Source organism: Gadus chalcogrammus, chromosome 20 (assembly GCF_026213295.1).
Source record: "Gadus chalcogrammus isolate NIFS_2021 chromosome 20, NIFS_Gcha_1.0, whole genome shotgun sequence".
NCBI classification, from domain to species: Eukaryota; Metazoa; Chordata; class Actinopteri; order Gadiformes; family Gadidae; genus Gadus; species Gadus chalcogrammus.
This window is the reverse complement of record NC_079431.1, coordinates 658589-676721: the sequence shown is the minus strand read 5'-3', so window position 1 is coordinate 676721 and position 18133 is coordinate 658589. Positions and strand designations below refer to the sequence as shown.

Sequence of the window (18133 nt, the reverse complement as noted above, 5' to 3'; positions counted from 1 at the left end):
TTGATGTTTTCTACTCCACTGTGTCGCACTCAGAGGCCCGCCCGCGGCGGGGGCGTGGCCATAAGAGGGGCCGATAGAGACGCTTCATCCTACACCCTGTCCTGGACTGGCCGGTGTGGCTCGGTGTCACACTCGGTGTCACACCTGGTCCCACACCTGGTGCGACACTCTGTGTCACATCTGGTGTCACACCTGGTGTCCCACCTGGTCCCACACTAGGTGTCACACCTGGTCCCACACCTGGTGTCCCACCTGGTCCCACACTAGGTGTCACACTCTGTGTCCCACCTGGTGTCCCACCTGGTCCCACACTAGGTGTCACACCTGGTCCCACACTAGGTGTCACACTCGGATTCACACCTGGTGTCACACCTGGTCCCACACTAGGTGTCACACTCTGTGTCACACCTGGTGTCACACCTGGTCCCACACTAGGTGTCACACTCTGTGTCACACCTGGTGTCACACTCGGAGTGGTGAAGCAGACCTGGGCGTATACGAGGTGCATTGACTGCCTCTGTGACGAGGGACGGGACATTATGGGATGTCGAGGGAGAGGCTGCTGTCCTGCGGTGACGTGCTGAGAGAGTCTCCTGTTACACAAGCTCATCCTGGCCAGCCTGCGTCAGCATCCTCCTCCATCCTCCTCCCTCCCCAAACACACCCTCTCTGTCCCCCACTCTCACTCCATCTCCCACCAGCAGCCATGTTTAATAGATATTCAGGAGACGACAACAGCTGATATCCTATTATATATCACATAAGAGAGAGAGAGAGAGAGAGGGAGACAGAGAGAGAGAGAGAGAGAGGGAGAGGGAGGGAGAGAGGGGGAGAGAGAGAGAGGAAGAGAGAGAGAGGGGGAGGGAGAGAGAGAGGGAGAGAGGGAGAGGGAGAGGGAGAGAGAGAGGGAGAGGGAGGGAGACAGAGAGAGAGAGGGGAGAGAGAGAGAGAGAGAGAGAGAGAGGGAGAGAGAGGGAGAGGGAGGGAGACAGAGAGAGAGAGAGAGAGGGAGAGAGAGAGAGGGAGAGAGAGAGAGAGAGAGGGGAGAGAGAGAGAGAGAGAGAGAGAGAGAGAGAGAGAGAGAGAGAGAGAGAGAGAGAGAGAGAGAGAGAGAGAGAGAGAGAGAGTCACACAGGCAGAGAGAGGACAGATATAAAGACACACAGACAGACAGATAGAACAGACAGTTGGTGTCAGTGCTGCGCTCTCTAGCGGGAATGGGGGGGAGGAGAGGGAGGGTGAGAGGGGAGTCATGGACGTGGGGGGGTGACCTGGTGAATGCAGCGGAGGGTCAGTTAGGTAACAGAGGGGGAGGGAGGGGAGGAGGGGGAGGGAGGAGGGGAGGAGGGGCGGTCAGCCACCCGGCGGGGCGCCCAGAGACGGGCTGGTCGTGGCGTCCTGTGACATCATCACCGCCCGCAGCGGGGGGCGGCGACTCATCGTCTGCTCCGTGCTCAATTCAGCTGCACCATGACAGGGGTGTGTGTGTGTGTGTGTGTGTGTGTGTGTCTATGTGTGTGTGTGTTTGTGTGTGCGTGTGTGTCTGTATCTGTGTGTGTTTGTGTTTGTGTGTGCGTGTACCTGCGTTTGAATTCCTCTGAAGGTCGAGGAGGGTTTGTGGGCGGAGCCTGGAGTCTCGGTATGAGGCCACAGCGTTCATATTGTGTTGCCAGTACATCAGTACATGGCCCGTATAATGGATTGTATACTCATGGTCATACACAAGAAATACAATTATAATTATTGATTATGATGGATTGTTTATGAATGTAATTAGCAACAAAGCTCCTTTTCATTGTGCACTGCTGCTTCTAAAACACGCGGGTCGACTGGCACCCGAAGGCGGCTAGTTGGACCCCAGGCTGCTGAGAGCCGAAGTGTCCCTGAGCATGACGCCACCCCCGACCGGTCCCACGGAGCTGGCTGGCGCTTTATGGCTGACCCTGCCGTCGCTGTGTGGACAAATGGGTGAATGTGAGGTAGTAACTGTAGAGCTCTCTGATTGGTCACCGGTCACCATGCAGTCCATTTAGTCTCTGAAGAAAAGCGCTAAATAAATGTAACGTTATTAAATAACAATACCGCCACATGAGAAGTAGTTTTAGGGGATGTGGAGGGAGGCCCTCTTCAGATAGCCGCTCTCTAGTGTTCGGATCCACTGACACGCTGTTAGCGCCCCCTGGAGGTGGGCGTTATTAATAACAGACTGGTCCAGGATGATGTCTCCCACATTGCTTCAAGTAATCATAGAATATTGTCTTCCACAACGCAAATTTGTTTATGTTGACGTTGACCATAAAATAAAAAATCAGCTCTTTTCCGAAGCGTTATAAACCCATTGGAATATTTTTCAGGAAAATTACATTTTCTACCTAGACACATGTTGATAATCAATTGATCCTGTTAAAATGGTTTGTTGGCCCATTCTATACATATTGAACCATGATTTTTAAACGATATTGTTGAATATAAATTCAAAGTTTATTTAATTTCCAAGACGCTGTTTTTTGTTTGTTTTTTAACAAGAGAACACGCACCATACAATATCAGGGACTAATCTCATACCATAAATGAAGATAAATCAAATCAATGCAAATGCATGAAATAAAGATTATTGTGTAGATATTCTTTCAATATTTTGTGTTATTTCTTACTTCTGGAGATCACACTTCCGAGCCGTTTACTTTACCTTTTTACCATTAAAATACTTTAATGATATAATACTTTATATCATTAACTCTGTAACTACGTGGGGACCCCAGCAGTTCCTGGTGCATTGCGGTCGTCCCACTGACCTGCGGCCAGCTGACCTCATATGTTCACTGCGTCCCGGTGAAGGAGCCTGATCTCTTCTATGGTGGAGCATTAAAGCTGTTCCTCTGCTGATTCAATGAACTTGTATGAACTCATTGATTATTCTTGACTGTATTCTCTCTGGTATGCTTAATGTATAGTGATAGACTGATCTCGTCACTAAATTGGTTTAAATTCAAATAATTTCCACAGTATGAGAGAGTTTAATAATGAAAACCAAATCAAACATGGTATATAGGAAGCAAGTTGGACACTTGGCAAGACAGAAAATAACATTGAATGATTAATTAACAGAAAGAGATGATTGAGTATGAAGGACCTGACGTGACTTACATTACAACCCTCTATCGTTGGATTTAATCAAACTCTTAAAAGCATCCACCACAATTCTTACAAGATGCTCAAAATACTTTAAAATTAACCACCACCACATCTGTGGGATAAAACTCTGAATCCATCAATCGCCTCTTATTGCACATTAAGCAGCAGTTAGCTCTCAGCTTCACAGTCATTGTGAAATAGGGTCACCCCTCAATTGATCTTTCGAGGTTAAATAAAGGAAAATGAAATGGAAAAAAATGATGACATTCAGTTTAAGTTAACTTGTACCACGACCAACCCCAGCCCACACTCAGTAACCCCCTGCTCCTGTCACTTCATTAGCTTAGTTCATTTGGCACCAACATCTGCAGCAGGGTGACCTAAACCGCCTCACTCAAGTTCCTTTGCTGTAATCAACTTGGCCGCTAGATGGCGCCATCGGGCCTTCACTTTAATTGCTAAATAACGCGCGTTGACTGACCTATATTCCTTTACCCCCCCCCTAACTGAAATGTAACAAATTTAAGACTCCAGCCTGACCCCCTCCCCTCAGGTAAGACCCCCCTCCTGCTCAGACAGGAAGTGGTCACAGGGACATGTCGTCGGGCAGCGAGCGCTCAGAGGGCGGGCGCTCCAGGCTCTGGGCGGCGGTGATGTGGGTCAGCAGGTCCACGGCCGTCACCACGCCGAACACCGTCTGCCTGGTCCGCTGAGAGCCGTCCTCCAGGTCTGCACAGAGCGGCCATGTTAAAGGGCCCTCTACTGGAGGGACGCACAACACCAGGGGGGGGACGCACAACACCAGGGGGGGGGACGCACAACACCAGGGGGGGGACGCACAACACCAGGGGGGGGGACGCACAACACCAGGGGGGGGGGACGCACAACACCAGGGGGGGGGGACGCACGACACCAGGGGGGGGACGCACAACACCAGGGGGGGGGACACACTACACCAGGGGGACAGACACACAACACCAGGGGGACAGACACACAACACGCTGCTGTCTGTCTGTCTGTCTGTCTGTCTGTCTGTCTGTCTGTCTGTCTGTCTGTCTGTCTGTCTGTGTTTGGATTCATCTGAAGATTGAGGAGGGTTTGTGGGCGGAGCCTGGAAGTCTCGGTATGAAACCATGCCGTTGTCATTGTGTGTGTGTGTGTGTGTGTGTGTGTGCGTCCATGTTTCCTCTCTAGTCGCTGCACAGTTAATGTTTCTCGATGTGAGTACTCCGTGCTCCTTCTGGGATGCGGTGTCCTATTACGACAACAACAACAGCTCCAGCTGCTCTCCTGTCAATGATCAGAGCCTCTTGGTCAAAGATTGGCCACCGGTGACCAATCAAAGGGTCGGGCAGAATGCTTACACTGGGTCTGCTCGTGGACCACCAGGGCGAAGTGGTCCTTCTCCAGGATCCCAGACAGCTTCCCCAGGGTGTCCATGAGACCCACCTGGCAGGGCAAGGAGGGTCAGGGTCAAGGGGGTGTGTGTGTGTGTGGTGTGGTGTGGTGTGGTGTGGTGTGGTGTGGTGTGGTGTGTGTGTGTGTGTGTGTGTGTGTCCCACCTTCTTGAACTGTGTGTAGAGCACCTTGCTGACGGGGTCAGAGGGCATGACCCGACCCGCCAGCACACAGGACAGCATGTTGCCGAGGGTCACCATGCCCAGGATCAGGCTGGGGGGGGGGGGGGGGAGAGTGTTAGAGACCGTGGAGGAGTGAGGCGCTCTAGATCTGGAGGAGTGAGGCGCTCTAGATCTGGAGGAGTGAGGCGCTCTGGATCTGGAGGAGTGAGGCGCTCTGGATCTGGAGGAGTGAGGCGATCTGGAGGAGTGAGGCGCTCTGGATCTGGAGGAGTGAGGCGCTCTAGATCTGGAGGAGTGAGGCGCTCTAGATCTGGAGGAGTGAGGCGCTCTAGATCTGGAGGAGTGAGGCGCTCTGGATCTGGAGGAGTGAGGCGCTCTGGATCTGGAGGAGTGAGGCGCTCTAGATCTGGAGGAGTGAGGCGCTCTGGATCTGGAGGAGTGAGGCGCTCTAGATCTGGAGGAGTGAGGCGCTCTGGATCTGGAGGAGTGAGGCGCTCTGGATCTGGAGGAGTGAGGCGCTCTGGATCTGGAGGAGTGAGGCGCTCTAGATCTGGAGGAGTGAGGCGCTCTGGATCTGGAGGAGTGAGGCGCTCTGGATCTGGAGGAGTGAGGCGCTCTGGATCTGGAGGAGTGAGGCGCTCTGGATCTGGAGGAGTGAGGCGCTCTGGATCTGGAGGAGTGAGGCGCTCTGGATGGATCTTGTACTCCGATGGCACCCGTCCATCGGAGTGGGTGTGGAGTGCGTCTGTGGTGGGAGGACTGGGAGCTGCTCTATACGCTCCCCTCTCCTCCCATTATGTCAGGGTCGGCCCGGCCTGTCAATCACTGGAGCGGGAACCCTCCCCATGGAGGGGGGGGGTTCTAGATCTGGGTTCTACCCCCAGCCTCTGAACAGCCTGTCTAGGTTTCACCATGACGATAAGACCCGGTGAGGCCTGTCTAGGTGACACCATGACGATAAGACCCGGTGAGGCCTGTCTAGGTGTCACCATGACGATAAGACCCGTTGAGGCCTGTCTAGGTATCACCGTGACGATAAGGGGGGGGGGCGTACCCGGACTGGTCCACCACGGGGGCCTGGTCCAGGCTCCGCCCCCGCAGGATGCTGATGGTGGTCGCCAGGGAGACGGAGGGCAGCACGGTGAAGGGGGTGGAGAGGTGGAGGCCCTGCAGGGTGGAGCTCCACCACCTGAGGAGAGACGCCAGCGTTACCTCACACCGGGGTCAGGGGTCAGGGGTTAAGGGTCAGGGGTCACGGTCAGGAGCAGAGCCTCACCAGGGCGTGGCCACCGCCCGGTCCTCGCACAGGAAGCCCTTGTCACTCATCCAGCTGTCGCTCAGGAACTTGGTCCTGGAGCAGAGAGCAGAGAGCAGGTGGGGTCAATACACCTGAGGTATACTCTAGTACACATCCCAGGGCCCCGCCCTCTGAACCCCCCTCCCCCCTCCTCCTCTGCCCCCCCCCCCTCCTCCCCCTCTGCCTCCTCCCCCTCACCCCCCCCTGTTCTCACATGTAGTTGCGGACCGAGTCGGGCAGCACCACCACACAGCGCTGGTCCTCTCTCAGGTCCTTGGCCGCCCGCATCGCTGCCACCATGGCCGTCCCCGCACTGCCTCCTACACACGCACACGCACACGCACACGCACACGCACACGCACACGTCACAGAGAGAGTGAAGCCATGTCAGGCATAAGCCTCTAAACGTCCTCCTGGTGGTTTAAGGGTCAACATCACTTTGTATTTAAAGGGCCTCTTGTCTCACACATAAAGTGACAACTGACCGATATAAATCACGTCTTTATTAACCTGGTCTACGTCAGAGAACATGTGATAGAGTCAGGGAGGGGTTGGTCTTAAGTGATGAGGTTAAGTGAACGCCATTGGCTGTAAGTGCTACACCAGTTTGACTGACAGTCCGTCTCCCCACTCGTCAGGTCTTACCGCACAGAAGCCCCTCCTCCCGTATGAGGCGGCGGGCCATGATGAAGCTCTCCTCGTCAACGGTCTTACACCACACGTCAATCACCTGGAAGACATGTTAACATCAGACTGACATGTTAACATCAGACTGACACGTCGATCACCTGGAAGACATGTTAACATCAGACTGACATGTTAACATTACAGAATGACACGTCAATCCCCTGGAAGACATGTCAACATCAGGCTGACATGTTAACATTACATACTGACACGCCAATCCCCTGGAAGACATGTTAACATCAGACTGACATATGAACATTAGACTGACATGTTAACATCAGACTGACATGTTAACATCAGACTGACATGTTAACATCAGACTGACATGTTAACATCAGACTGACATGTTAACAACAGACTGACATGTTAGCCTCCCACAGACTGCCATGGTAGCTGGTTGGTTGGGGTATGTTTGTATGACTCACCGAGCCGTCCAGCACCGTGGGAACAAAGTCGTAGCCGATGCCCTCGACCTCGTAGGCGCTGGGCTCGGGGCTGTTCAGCGGGTCGGCCAGCAGGGAGCCCACAGGGTCCACCCCCACGATCTGGAACACAACCAGCCAATCAGGACGCTCCACCGTGGCCTCATCATCCTCAAAGTTGGAGCCGACCAATTAGAAAGCTCCACAATGACGTCATCATCGTCCAAGATGGAGCCGACCATCTTTGACGCTCTGAAGCTTCTCGATTGGTCGAAGCTCCGAAACTCGGTGGAGAAGGGGGGAGGAGGGGGGGAGGAGCGGAGAGGAGGGGGGGAGGAGCGGAGAGGAGGGGGGAGGAGGAGGAGGGTGGAGATGGGGGGATGAGGGTGGAGGAGGAGGAGGGTGGAGTACCGTGATGCTCGGACATTTCTCCTTCAGCTTGCGTCCGATCCCGGTGATGGTGCCCCCAGTGCCAGCCCCCGCCACCAGCATGTCCAGCCTCCCTAACACACACACACACACACACACACACACACACACACACACACACACACACACACACACACACACACACACACACACACACACACACACACACACACACACACACACACACACACACACACGTCATTGCATGTCCTAGTTTGAAGCCTTCACGGTCTACATGAAGGGGTGGAGCTGTGGGCGGATGTCTGGAGCCTCCACTGGTACCGAGAGCCTTCAGAGCAGCTGGGCTCATCGTTAGAATATGACCCGTCTCAGCCAAGTGGAGCTGAACACACACCTCTCCAGCTGTCTGTCCTCTACAGCCAGCTGTCTGTCCTCCAGGTGTCTGTCCTCCAGGTGTCTGTCCTCTACAGCCAGGTGTCTGTCCTCCAGGTGTCTGTCCTCTACAGCCAGCTGTCTGTCCTCCAGGTGTCTGTCCTCCAGGTGTCTGGAGGACAGACACCTGGCCGTAGAGGACAGGCACCTGGCTGTAGAGGACAGACACCTGGAGGACAGACACCTGGCTGTAGAGGACAGACACCTGGAGGACAGACAGCTGGCTGTAGAGGACAGACACCTGGCTGTAGAGGACAGACAGCTGGCTGTAGAGGACAGACACCTGGAGGACAGACAGCTGGCTGTAGAGGACAGACAGCTGGCTGTAGAGGACAGACAGCTGGCTGTAGAGGACAGACAGCTGGCTGTAGAGGACGGACACCTGGAGGACGGACACCTGGCTGTAGAGGACAGACACCTGGAGGACAGACACCTGGAGGACAGACAGCTGGCTGTAGAGGACAGACACCTGGCTGTAGAGGACAGACACCTGGAGGACAGACACCTGGAGGACAGACAGCTGGCTGTAGAGGACAGACACCTGGCTGTAGAGGACAGACACCTGGAGGACAGACACCTGGCTGTAGAGGACAGACACCTGGCTGTAGAGGACAGACAGCTGGCTGTAGAGGACAGACACCTGGCTGTAGAGGACAGACAGCTGGCTGTAGAGGACAGACAGCTGGCTGTAGAGGACAGACACCTGGCTGTAGAGGGCGGACAACTGGCTGTAGAGGACAGACAGCTGGCTGTAGAGGACAGACACCTGGCTGTAGAGGACAGACAGCTGGCTGTAGAGGACAGACACCGGGCTGTAGAGGACAGACAGCTGGCTGTAGAGGACAGACACCTGGCTGTAGAGGACAGACAGCTGGCTGTAGAGGGCGGACAACTGGCTGTAGAGGACAGACAGCTGGCTGTAGAGGACAGACAGCTGGCTGTAGAGGACAGACACCTGGCTGTAGAGGACAGACAGCTGGCTGTAGAGGACAGACACCTGGCTGTAGAGGACAGACAGCTGGCTGTAGAGGACAGACAGCTGGCTGTAGAGTGTACAGAGGAGGCTCTGGTTCTCCTCCTCACCAGGAGAACCCGACTGGAGTCTTACCGTCACACTGCTGCCAGATCTCCTCGGCCGTGGTGTCGTAGTGGGCCAGCGGGTTGCTAGGGTTACGGTACTGGTCCAGGATGTGGGAGTTGGGGATCTCGTTCTTCAGGCGCCAGGCCACGCCCACGTGGGACTCTGGCGAATCGAAGCCCGCCGAGTTTGGCGTGCGCACAATCTCCGCCCCCAGCGCCCGCAGCACGTCCACCTGGGGGGAGACGGGGTCAGGAGGGACGGCCTTACTCACCCCTCCCTCACCTCTTACTCACCCCACCCCCATGACATGTCTCTTCTATAGAGACACGTCTCTTCTATATAGAAGAGACGTGTCTCGAAGGCCCATAACGAAGAGACACGTCTCTTCTATAGAGACACGTCTCTTCTATAGAGACACGACGTCTCTATAGAAGAGACGTGTCTCTTCGTTATGGGCCTTCGAGACACGTCTATTCTATAGAGACACGTCTCTTCTATAGAGACGTGTCTCTTCGTTATGGGCCTTCGAGACACGTCTCTTCTATAGAGACGTCGTGTCTCTATAGAAGAGACGTGTCTCTTCGTTATGGGCCTTCGAGACACGTCTATTCTATAGAGACACGTCTCTTCTATAGAGACATGTCTCTTCGTTATGGGCCTCAGAGACACGTCCCTTCTATAGAGACACGTCTCTTCTATAGAGACATGTCTCTTCGTTATGGGCCTCAGAGACACGTCCCTTCTATAGAGACATGTCTCTAAGGCCCGTAACGAAGAGACATGTCTCTATGGCTATAGCCAACGTCTCTAGACGCCGATAGAGGTTTCGAGGCTCACCTTCTCCATGCTCATCTTCTCGGGCATGACGATGACGCAGCGGTACCCCTTCACCGCGGCGGCCAGGGCCAGCCCGATGCCTGCCAGGAAGAGGAGGAGCCACAGTCACTTATAACCTGTCAATCAACTCAAACCGACCAATGGACAAAAGAACTGACACCGAGTTTGCAAGGCAAGATAAAACTAAACTGAATCTGAAACATTACAGGACAAAATAAGAATAACAAAGGGAAGTTAAATATAAACCAGTTAATTTACTGGTTTCCAAACTCTGGCCTTGATTCTGAGAACGCCCAGTGGTCCAAGATCATTTCCAGGAGTTGGGATATGTAAATGCAAAGCTCATTGACAAGGAAATACAGAAAGTGATACTAAAACTCAATCAAAGTAGAGGGGGCTTTCAAACTGCAACTAAAATAGATAGGACTTGAATGATGATCAAATCTAAACGGAGGTAGCAGAGCCGGCTCCCTCATAGCAGGCCCCAGGGGAACGGCCTGCTCACAACCACAGAGGCCCCTGACGTAGGTTCTAGAGGGTGTAGCTGTGTTCCCTGACGTAGGTTCTAGAGGGTGTAGCTGTGTTCCCTGACGTAGGTTCTAGAGGGTGTAGCTGTGTTCCCTGACGTAGGTTCTAGAGGGTGTAGCTGTGTTCCCTGACGTAGGTTCTATGATGGGTACCCGTGTTCCCTGACGTAGGTTCTATGATGCGTACCCGTGTTCCCTGACGTAGGTTATATGATGGGTACCTGTGTTCCCTGACGTAGGTTCTATGATGGGTACCTGTGTTCCCTGACGTAGGTTCTATGATGGGTACCTGTGTTCCCTGACGTAGGTTCGATGATGGGTACCTGTGTTCCCTGACGTAGGTTCGATGATGGTGTCTCCGGGCCGCAGCAGTCCGTCCCTCTCTGCGTCCTCCACCATCCGCAGGGCGATGCGGTCCTTCACACTGCCGCCCGCGTTGAAGTACTCACACTTCACCACTACACACACACACACACACACACACACACGTTACTCTTCTTGTCTGACCGCTCCACTCTTGAAGTGCGTCGGCCAATCAGCTCTCTAACGGGACACCTGGAAGCGAGCCCATTGGCTGATATCTGAACCCGTTTCCTTGACAATGGTGGGGGGTCTACTGGTCCATCCCAGCCCACCTTGGCCACCGGCCCAAGTTCACCATGGCGACCCGTCCCGGCGGTTCCCATGGCGACCCGTGGGACCAGTCACATGGCTGTCCCGTTCCCGCTGAAACCAGCTCCTTTGTCCCTAATCTGCCGGAACAATCTGGAACTTGAGTTCCACGATTAAGGAGCGCATAAAAAAGAAAGGCTGCTGTTGTTATGAGGATTACTGAGGTTTTATTGTTGAACCCAACACCCTCGCTGGCTGGGCTAGCTCCCTGGGCTAGCTCCCTGGGCTAGGTCCCTGGGTTCGGTCCCTGGGTTAGCTCCCTGGGCTAGCTCCCTGGGCTAGATCCCTGGGCTAGGTCCCTGGGTTCGGTCCCTGGGTTAGCTCCCTGGGCTAGGTCCCTGGGTTCGGTCCCTGGGTTAGCTCCCTGGGCTAGGTCCCTGGGTTAGCTCCCTGGGCTAGCACCACGGGCTAGCTCCCTGGGTTAGCTCCCTGGGTTAGCTCCCCGGGCTAGCCCCCCGGGGTAGCTTCCCGGGTTAGCTCCCTGGGTTAGCACCCTGGGCTAGGTCCCTGGGCTATGTCCCTGGGTTAGCTCCCTGGGCTAGCACCATGGACTAGCTCCCTGGGTTAGCTCCCTGGGCTAGGTCCCTGGGTTAGGTCCCTGGGCTAGCTTCCCGGGTTAGCTCCCTGGGTTAGCACCCTGGGCTAGGTCCCTGGGCTATGTCCCTGGGTTAGCTCCCTGGGCTAGCACCATGGACTAGCTCCCTGGGTTAGCTCCCTGGGCTAGGTCCCTGGGTTAGGTCCCTGGGCTAGCTCCCTGGGCTAGGTCCCTGGGTTAGCTCCCTGGGCTAGCACCATGGGCTAGCACCACGGGCTAGGTCCCTGGGTTAGCTCCCTGGGCTAGCTCCATGGGTTAGCTCCCTGGGCTAGCTCCACGGGTTAGCTCCCTGGCCTAACTTTCTGCGGCCCCCAAACGGTTCAAACAGCTTTTCTCAACCTTTGGGTTTCTTTGTTCTGGGAATGGGTCTATAACAGGTCCCCTCCGCTGACAAAGGCAGGACGGGTTGAGGAATGGGCTAAGATAAGGTGTGTGTGTGTGTGTGTGTGTGTGTGTGTGTGTGTGTGTGTGTGTGTGTGTGTGTGTGTGTGTGGTGTGTGTGTGTTGTGTGTGTGTGTGTGTGTGTGTGTGTGTGTGTGTGTGTGTGTGTGGTTACTCACAGACTTCACACTTGAGGCCGCAGGCCTTGGGGATCTTGTTGAGGCGCACCAGGGGGGTCCCCCCGATCCAGCTGAGGATGTCAGGGAGGATCTTGGGGGCTTGGGGCCTGGGGGGTACGGATCACAGCGGACATTGTTTTATTGTGTTCTCTGATCTCTGAGGGTATCAGCCTCTGATCCACAACAAAACCAGTTCCTTCTGGTCCAGACCGGTTGAGGGCGTGGCAGTGGGGGAGGGACCATGACTCGGCATGTCTCACCGTGTGGGGGGACAACCGGAGGCAGAGCGGCGTGGTTTGGACTGGGAACCAGTTCTCCCAGTTCACCACATCCTTTTAACGGTTTGCTCTTCAAGTCAAACTAAACATCAATTAACCTGTTCAATATTTGTGGTTGTCTAACATGTTGGATAGGTTAGGTTAGAGAGAGCAGTGGGAGGTTAGGTTAGGTTAGAGAGCAGTGGGAGGTTAGGTTAGGTTAGGTTAGAGAGAGCAGTGGGAGGTTAGGTTAGGTTAGAGAGAGCAGTGGGAATGTTAGGTTAGGTTAGGTTAGAGCCGCAGCAGTGTGAGTGTTAGGTAGGTTAGAGAGAGCAGTGGGAGGTTAGGTTAGGGTTAGGAGAGCGATTGGGGAGGTTAGGTAGGTTAGAGAGAGCAGTGGGAGGTTAGGTTAGGTAGGTTAGAGAGCAGTGGGAGGTTAGGTTAGGTTAGAGAGAGCAGTGGGAGGTTAGGTTAGGTTAGAGAGAGCAGTGGGAGGTTAGGTTAGAGAGAGCAGTGGGAGGTTAGGTTAGGTTAGGTTAGAGAGAGCAGTGGGAGGTTAGGTTAGGTTTAGAGAGAGCAGTGGGAGGTTAGGGTTAGGTTTAGAGAGAGCATGGGGAGGGTTAGGTTAGGTTAGAGAGAGCAGTGGGAGGTTAGGTTAGGTTAGAGAGAGCAGTGGGAGGTTAGGTTAGGTTAGGGAGAGCAGTGGGAGGTTAGGTTAGGTTAGGTTAGAGAGCAGTGGGAGGTTAGGTTAGGTTAGGTTAGAGAGCAGTGGGAGGTTAGGTTAGGTTAGGTTAGAGAGAGCAGTGGGAGGTTAGGTTAGGTTAGGTTAGAGAGAGCAGTGGGAGGTTAGGTTAGGTTAGAGAGAGCAGTGGGAGGTTAGGTAGGTTATGGTTAGAGAGAGCAAGTGGGAGGTTAGGTTAGGTTAGGGAGCAGTGGGAGGTTAGGTTAGGTTAGAGAGAGCAGTGGGAGGTTAGGTTAGGTTAGGTTAGAGAGAGCAGTGGGAGGTTAGGTTAGGTTAGAGAGAGCAGTGGGAGGTTAGGTTAGGTTAGGTTAGAGAGAGCAGTGGGAGGTTAGGTTAGGTTAGAGAGAGCAGTGGGAGGTTAGGTTAGGTTAGAGAGAGCAGTGGGAGGTTAGGTTAGGGAGAGGTTAGGTTAGGTTAGGGAGAGGTTAGGTTAGGTTAGGGAGAGGTTAGGTTAGGTTAGGGAGAGGTTAGGGAGAGGTTAGGTTAGGTTAGGGAGAGGTTAGGGAGAGGTTAGGTTAGGTTAGGGAGAGGTTAGGTTAGGTTAGGGAGAGGTTAGGTTAGGTTAGGGAGAGGTTAGGTTAGGTAGGGAGAGGTTAGGTTAGGTTAGGGAGAGGTTAGGTTAGGTTAGGGAGAGGTTAGGGAGAGGTTAGGTTAGCGATAGCAGTGAGCAGCTGTGGCGCTGTGTCCTGTGGATCTTATTCCGCTCAATGTCCTCAAACGCCGCTCTGCGATCACACTCCAGGGGTTGGTGAAGGAACGTGTGCGTGAGAGTGTGTTGTGTGTGAGAGTACGTTGACGTTGTGTGCGCGTGAGAGTGTGTGTGTGTGTGCGTGAGAGTGTGTGTGCGTGTGCGTGAGAGTGTGTGCGTGAGAGTGTGCGTGTGTCCGTGAGAGTGTGAGTGTGTGCGTGAGAGTGTGTGTGTTGTGTGTGTGTGTGAGTGAGAGTGTGAGAGTGCATGTGTGCGTGAGAGTGTATGTGTGCGTGAGAGTGTAAGTGTGTGTGTGTGCGTGAGAGTGTGTGTGTGCGTGAGAGTGTGTGCGTGAGAGTGTGTGTGTGTCCCGGGGCCCACCGTGTTCTGCTGCTGTGGGGCGACTCAGAGGGGGGCTTCCCCAGCTCCCAGGTGCATCTGCTTGGCAGGTCCGGTCTGATCCAGACCCGGGGGGCCGGCGCCGTCTCCAGCAGACCCTCCTCGGTGTCGCTGGACCCCCCCGAGGGCAGCCCGGGGGCGTCCGCGGCGCCGTTGGTCTCGTGGCCCCCGCTCCCGGCCTTCTGCCCCACGCCGTTCAGGACGGACCCCGCGCTGCCCCGGGCCTCTGAGCCGGGGGGCTTGGCCTGAGCCCGCGGGCAGCCGGACGGAACCGCATCCGGCTCAGCAGTGGTCGGGACCGACGGCATGGCGACCTGAGAGAGACCGGACGACAGGGACACTGATCAGTAACCTGAGAGAGACCGGACGACAGGGACACTGATCAGTAACCTGAGAGAGAGCCGGACGACAGGGACACTGATCAGTAACCTGAGAGAGACCGGACGTACAGGGACACTGATCAGTAACCTGAGAGAGACCAGACAGGGACACTGATCAGTAACCTGAGAGAGACCAGACAGGGACACTGATCAGTAACCTGAGAGAGACCGGACGACAGGGACACTGATCAGTAACCTGAGAGAGACCGGACGACAGGGACACTGATCAGTAACCTGAGAGAGACCAGACAGGGACACTGATCAGTAACCTGAGAGAGACCAGACGACAGGGACACTGATCAGTAACCTGAGAGAGACCAGACAGGGACACTGATCAGTAACCTGATAGAGACCGGACCAGGGACACTGATCAATAACCTGGAGACCAGACGACAGGGACACTGATCAGTAACCTGAGAGAGGACCGGGACAGGGACACTGATCAGTAACCTGAGAGAGAATCCGGACGACAGGTGACACTTATCAGTAACCTGAGAGAGACCAGACAGGGACACTGATCAGTAACCTGAGAGAGACCAGACGACAGGGACACTGATCAGTAACCTGAGAGAGACCGGACGACAGGGACACTGATCAGTAACCTGAGAGAGACCAGACAGGGACACTGATCAGTAACCTGAGAGAGACCAGACAGGGACACTGATCAATAACCTGAGAGAGACCAGACGACAGGGACACTGATCAGTAACCTGAGAGAGACCAGACGACAGGGACACTGATCAGTAACCTGAGAGACCAGACGACAGGGACACTGATCAGTAACCTGAGAGAGACCGGACGACAGGGACACTGATCAGTAACCTGAGAGAGACCGGACGACAGGGACACTGATCAGTAACCTGAGAGAGACCAGACCAGGGACACTGATCAGTAACCTGAGAGAGGACCAGACAGGGACACTGATCAGTAACCTGAGAGAGACCAGACAGGGACACTGATCAGTAACCTGAGAGACCAGACGACAGGTAAACTGATCAGTAACTTGAGAGAGACCAGACGACAGGGACACTGATCAGTAACCTGAGAGAGACCGGACGACAGGGACACTGATCAATAACCTGAGAGAGACCAGACAGGGACACTGATCAATAACCTGAGAGAGACCAGACAGGGACACTGATCAGTAACCTGAGAGACCAGACGACAGGGACACTGATCAGTAACCTGAGGAGAGACCAGATGACGGGGACACTGATCAGCAGTGAGTCACGATGAGCCCTGCAGCCAAACTAAACGCTCTTCTCTCAAGCTGCATCCCAGTTTATCACAGACGGTGAGAATGGGAACGTCTTTCTGGTGTTCTGAGCTCTGTCAGAGAATGTCTAATCAGAAGAGAGCTGGCACTCGGTGGTAACTTCCTGTTTCTGGGAAGTCAGAACCCAGTCGAACTAGAGTCTAAGGGGTTTCTCCCTCAAATTTCACTTCTCTCAGAGTGTCATTTTTTGACAAGAAGTCTTTATGTGACGCCTCGAATTTAACGAGTGGAAAGTCGTTCCCAGAGTCCAAAATTTACTTTTGGAATATGTTGATTTCTCCTGACCGTGGAAAATCTAACAGCTAAGAAACCGAGCCGCCATTGGCTGCTGGCCACTGTAGGATCTGGTTCATTCCAGTATTATTAGGTACAAATCCACCCTGAAATATCTTCAAGCTGGTGAGGGGAGCCGGGCTGAGAGGTGGAGAAGACGAGGATAGGAGTTCACATCGTTTTGTAGGTCTTGGTTGCAAGAGAGTAATGATGGGTTATATTCTGTATTACATGATAAGGACATCCTTATTCATCAGCGATAAAGCGGTAAAGTCAAGACGTAGGCTATGTCATGAAACCATGATGACATTAATGGTGATTCATATTAAGTTCAATGAAAGGGCCTCTTCAGTGACTGATGAGCCAGAAGGCTTAGGTCTGCTCAGGTGACCAGGAGCCCAAAGCACCACCAAAACAAACAAGGGGTCCCTATGGCGCGCACACGCGCGCGCACACGCGCGCGCACACACACGAAGATAACCAAAAGGCTAGATACGTTTAGTCTGACCTCCTCAACCCCCTCCAGGTGTTCCGGGGTCTTTGGAGTCAGTAGCTTATCGGTTTACCAGACCCGGGCAAATACGTCTTACGAGGCCAAGTCTTAAAGGCCTCGTTAACTCATTCCTTTAAGGCATTTTAATTAACATTACCGGCTGATTAATCAAATAAATAATATTAAAGTGCCCACATTTTCCACGTGTGACTTCAACAACATGCTGAGCAAAGCCAATTTGGCTTTCATCGAGAACTTACAACAAACCTCAGTGAATAACCCTTTTATTATGAAACCCCCAATGAACTATTCCTTTGTCCGTAATTCGTCGTTCTGTAAAAGTTAATTACATAACATTACATTACATAACATTACATGGCATGACCTAACATTAGATCACATCGCATCCATTCCCATCCATGCCATGCAGACCGACACTGGTCCCTAGCTGATGCAATCCCCGCATTCAGCCTCAGCCTCAGCAGCTTCCGGAGCCTCGCTCCCCACACCCTCCCCGGGCTCCATGTGTCCCTGGTGTGTCGTTATGAAGAGTTTCACAACCAAAGTTTAGTCAAAAGAGATCGTTTACCACCTATTAATATCAATATGAGCAATGGCGCAAAGTGATGGATGAAGAGGAGGACTGCATTCAGATGAACAGAAACTCGATAGTAGCCCTATCGAGGGTTTATATATACATATCTGTATCTAAAATAGGAAGTATATTCACTCACCTTGAGGATATAAAGGCTCTTAGTGTGTCTCTAAACGTGTCTCAGCTCGCTCTCAGTTCAGCCGGTTTAACACCAAAACAAAAGCCATCTGCAGTGGGCGGGGCTTCCCTACTATCGACGCTGATTGGCTTTGACGTTGGCGTCGGGGTCTGCGCTGTCCAATGGGTTTCTTCGTGCTGGCCGAGCCTCCGCCTTTAATGTAAAACAGGTGAAACTTTAAAAACCAAATCCTCGACCGGCACATCTGGGACTCATCGTGTTTATTATCTGGAACATTATTGTTCCCTGTGCTGGCCTCTCGTTTCCTGCTACTGCACTGGAGGGCCTAGGAGACCTCAGTCCCATCAGGGCACAACACGTGGAAGACCTCTTCAATCCCAGAGATGAGGGTGTTGTGTGTCTCTGGTCCAGAGCTGTTAGGTGTTGTGTGTCTCTGGTCCAGAGCTGTTAGGTGTTGTGTGTCTCTGGTCCAGAGCTGTTAGGTGTTGTGTGTCTCTGGTCCAGAGCTGTTAGGTGTTGTGTGTCTCTGGTCCAGAGCTGTTAGGTGTTGTGTGTCTCTGGTCCATGGAGCTGTGAGAGCTGTTGTGTTTCTCTGGTCCAGAGCTGTTAGGTGTTGTGTGTCTCTGGTCCAGAGCTGTTAGGTGTTGTGTGTCTCTGGTCCAGAGCTGTTAGGTGT

General features: G+C 53.6%; 2 protein-coding genes across 2 annotated transcripts in view; both read right to left on the bottom strand.

The window, feature by feature from the left end:
- The window catches only part of LOC130373669 (late cornified envelope-like proline-rich protein 1), a 3558-nt gene extending 2118 nt beyond the window's left edge, over window positions 1-1440 (bottom strand). Inside the window, exons 1-4 of the mRNA XM_056580289.1 lie at window positions 1362-1440; window positions 457-517; window positions 361-372; window positions 96-204 (exon numbers count right to left, since the gene is read on the bottom strand). Coding sequence (XP_056436264.1) covers window positions 96-204; window positions 361-372; window positions 457-517; window positions 1362-1440 — 261 coding nt within the window. The remainder of the gene's footprint in view (window positions 1-95; window positions 205-360; window positions 373-456; window positions 518-1361) is intronic.
- A 1561-nt stretch (window positions 1441-3001) lies between these two features.
- Window positions 3002-17551, bottom strand: cbsb (cystathionine beta-synthase b). The gene is made up of 15 exons (XM_056579346.1): window positions 17458-17551; window positions 14284-14615; window positions 12216-12322; window positions 10712-10846; window positions 9862-9941; window positions 9052-9256; window positions 7533-7624; window positions 7125-7244; window positions 6658-6742; window positions 6227-6332; window positions 5992-6066; window positions 5770-5904; window positions 4698-4806; window positions 4500-4584; window positions 3002-3864 (listed from the first exon to the last, which is right to left on the bottom strand). The coding sequence occupies exons 2-15, from the start codon at window positions 14607-14609 to the stop codon at window positions 3722-3724; spliced, it is 1803 nt and encodes a 600-aa protein (XP_056435321.1). The 5' UTR covers window positions 14610-14615; window positions 17458-17551; the 3' UTR covers window positions 3002-3721.
- Between the last annotated feature and the right edge of the window lie 582 nt (window positions 17552-18133).

Coding starts and splice junctions, on each gene's coding strand:
- cbsb (XM_056579346.1), bottom strand. CDS start 14,609: ATGCCGTCGGTCCCGACCACTGCTGAGCCGGATGCGGTTCCGTCCGGC. Junction 7,625..9,051: donor GATCTGGCAGCAGTGTGACG/GTAAGACTCCAG, acceptor TGTGTGTGTTAG/GGAGGCTGGACATGCTGGTG. Junction 6,067..6,226: donor GACTCGGTCCGCAACTACAT/GTGAGAACAGGG, acceptor TCTCTGCTCCAG/GACCAAGTTCCTGAGCGACA.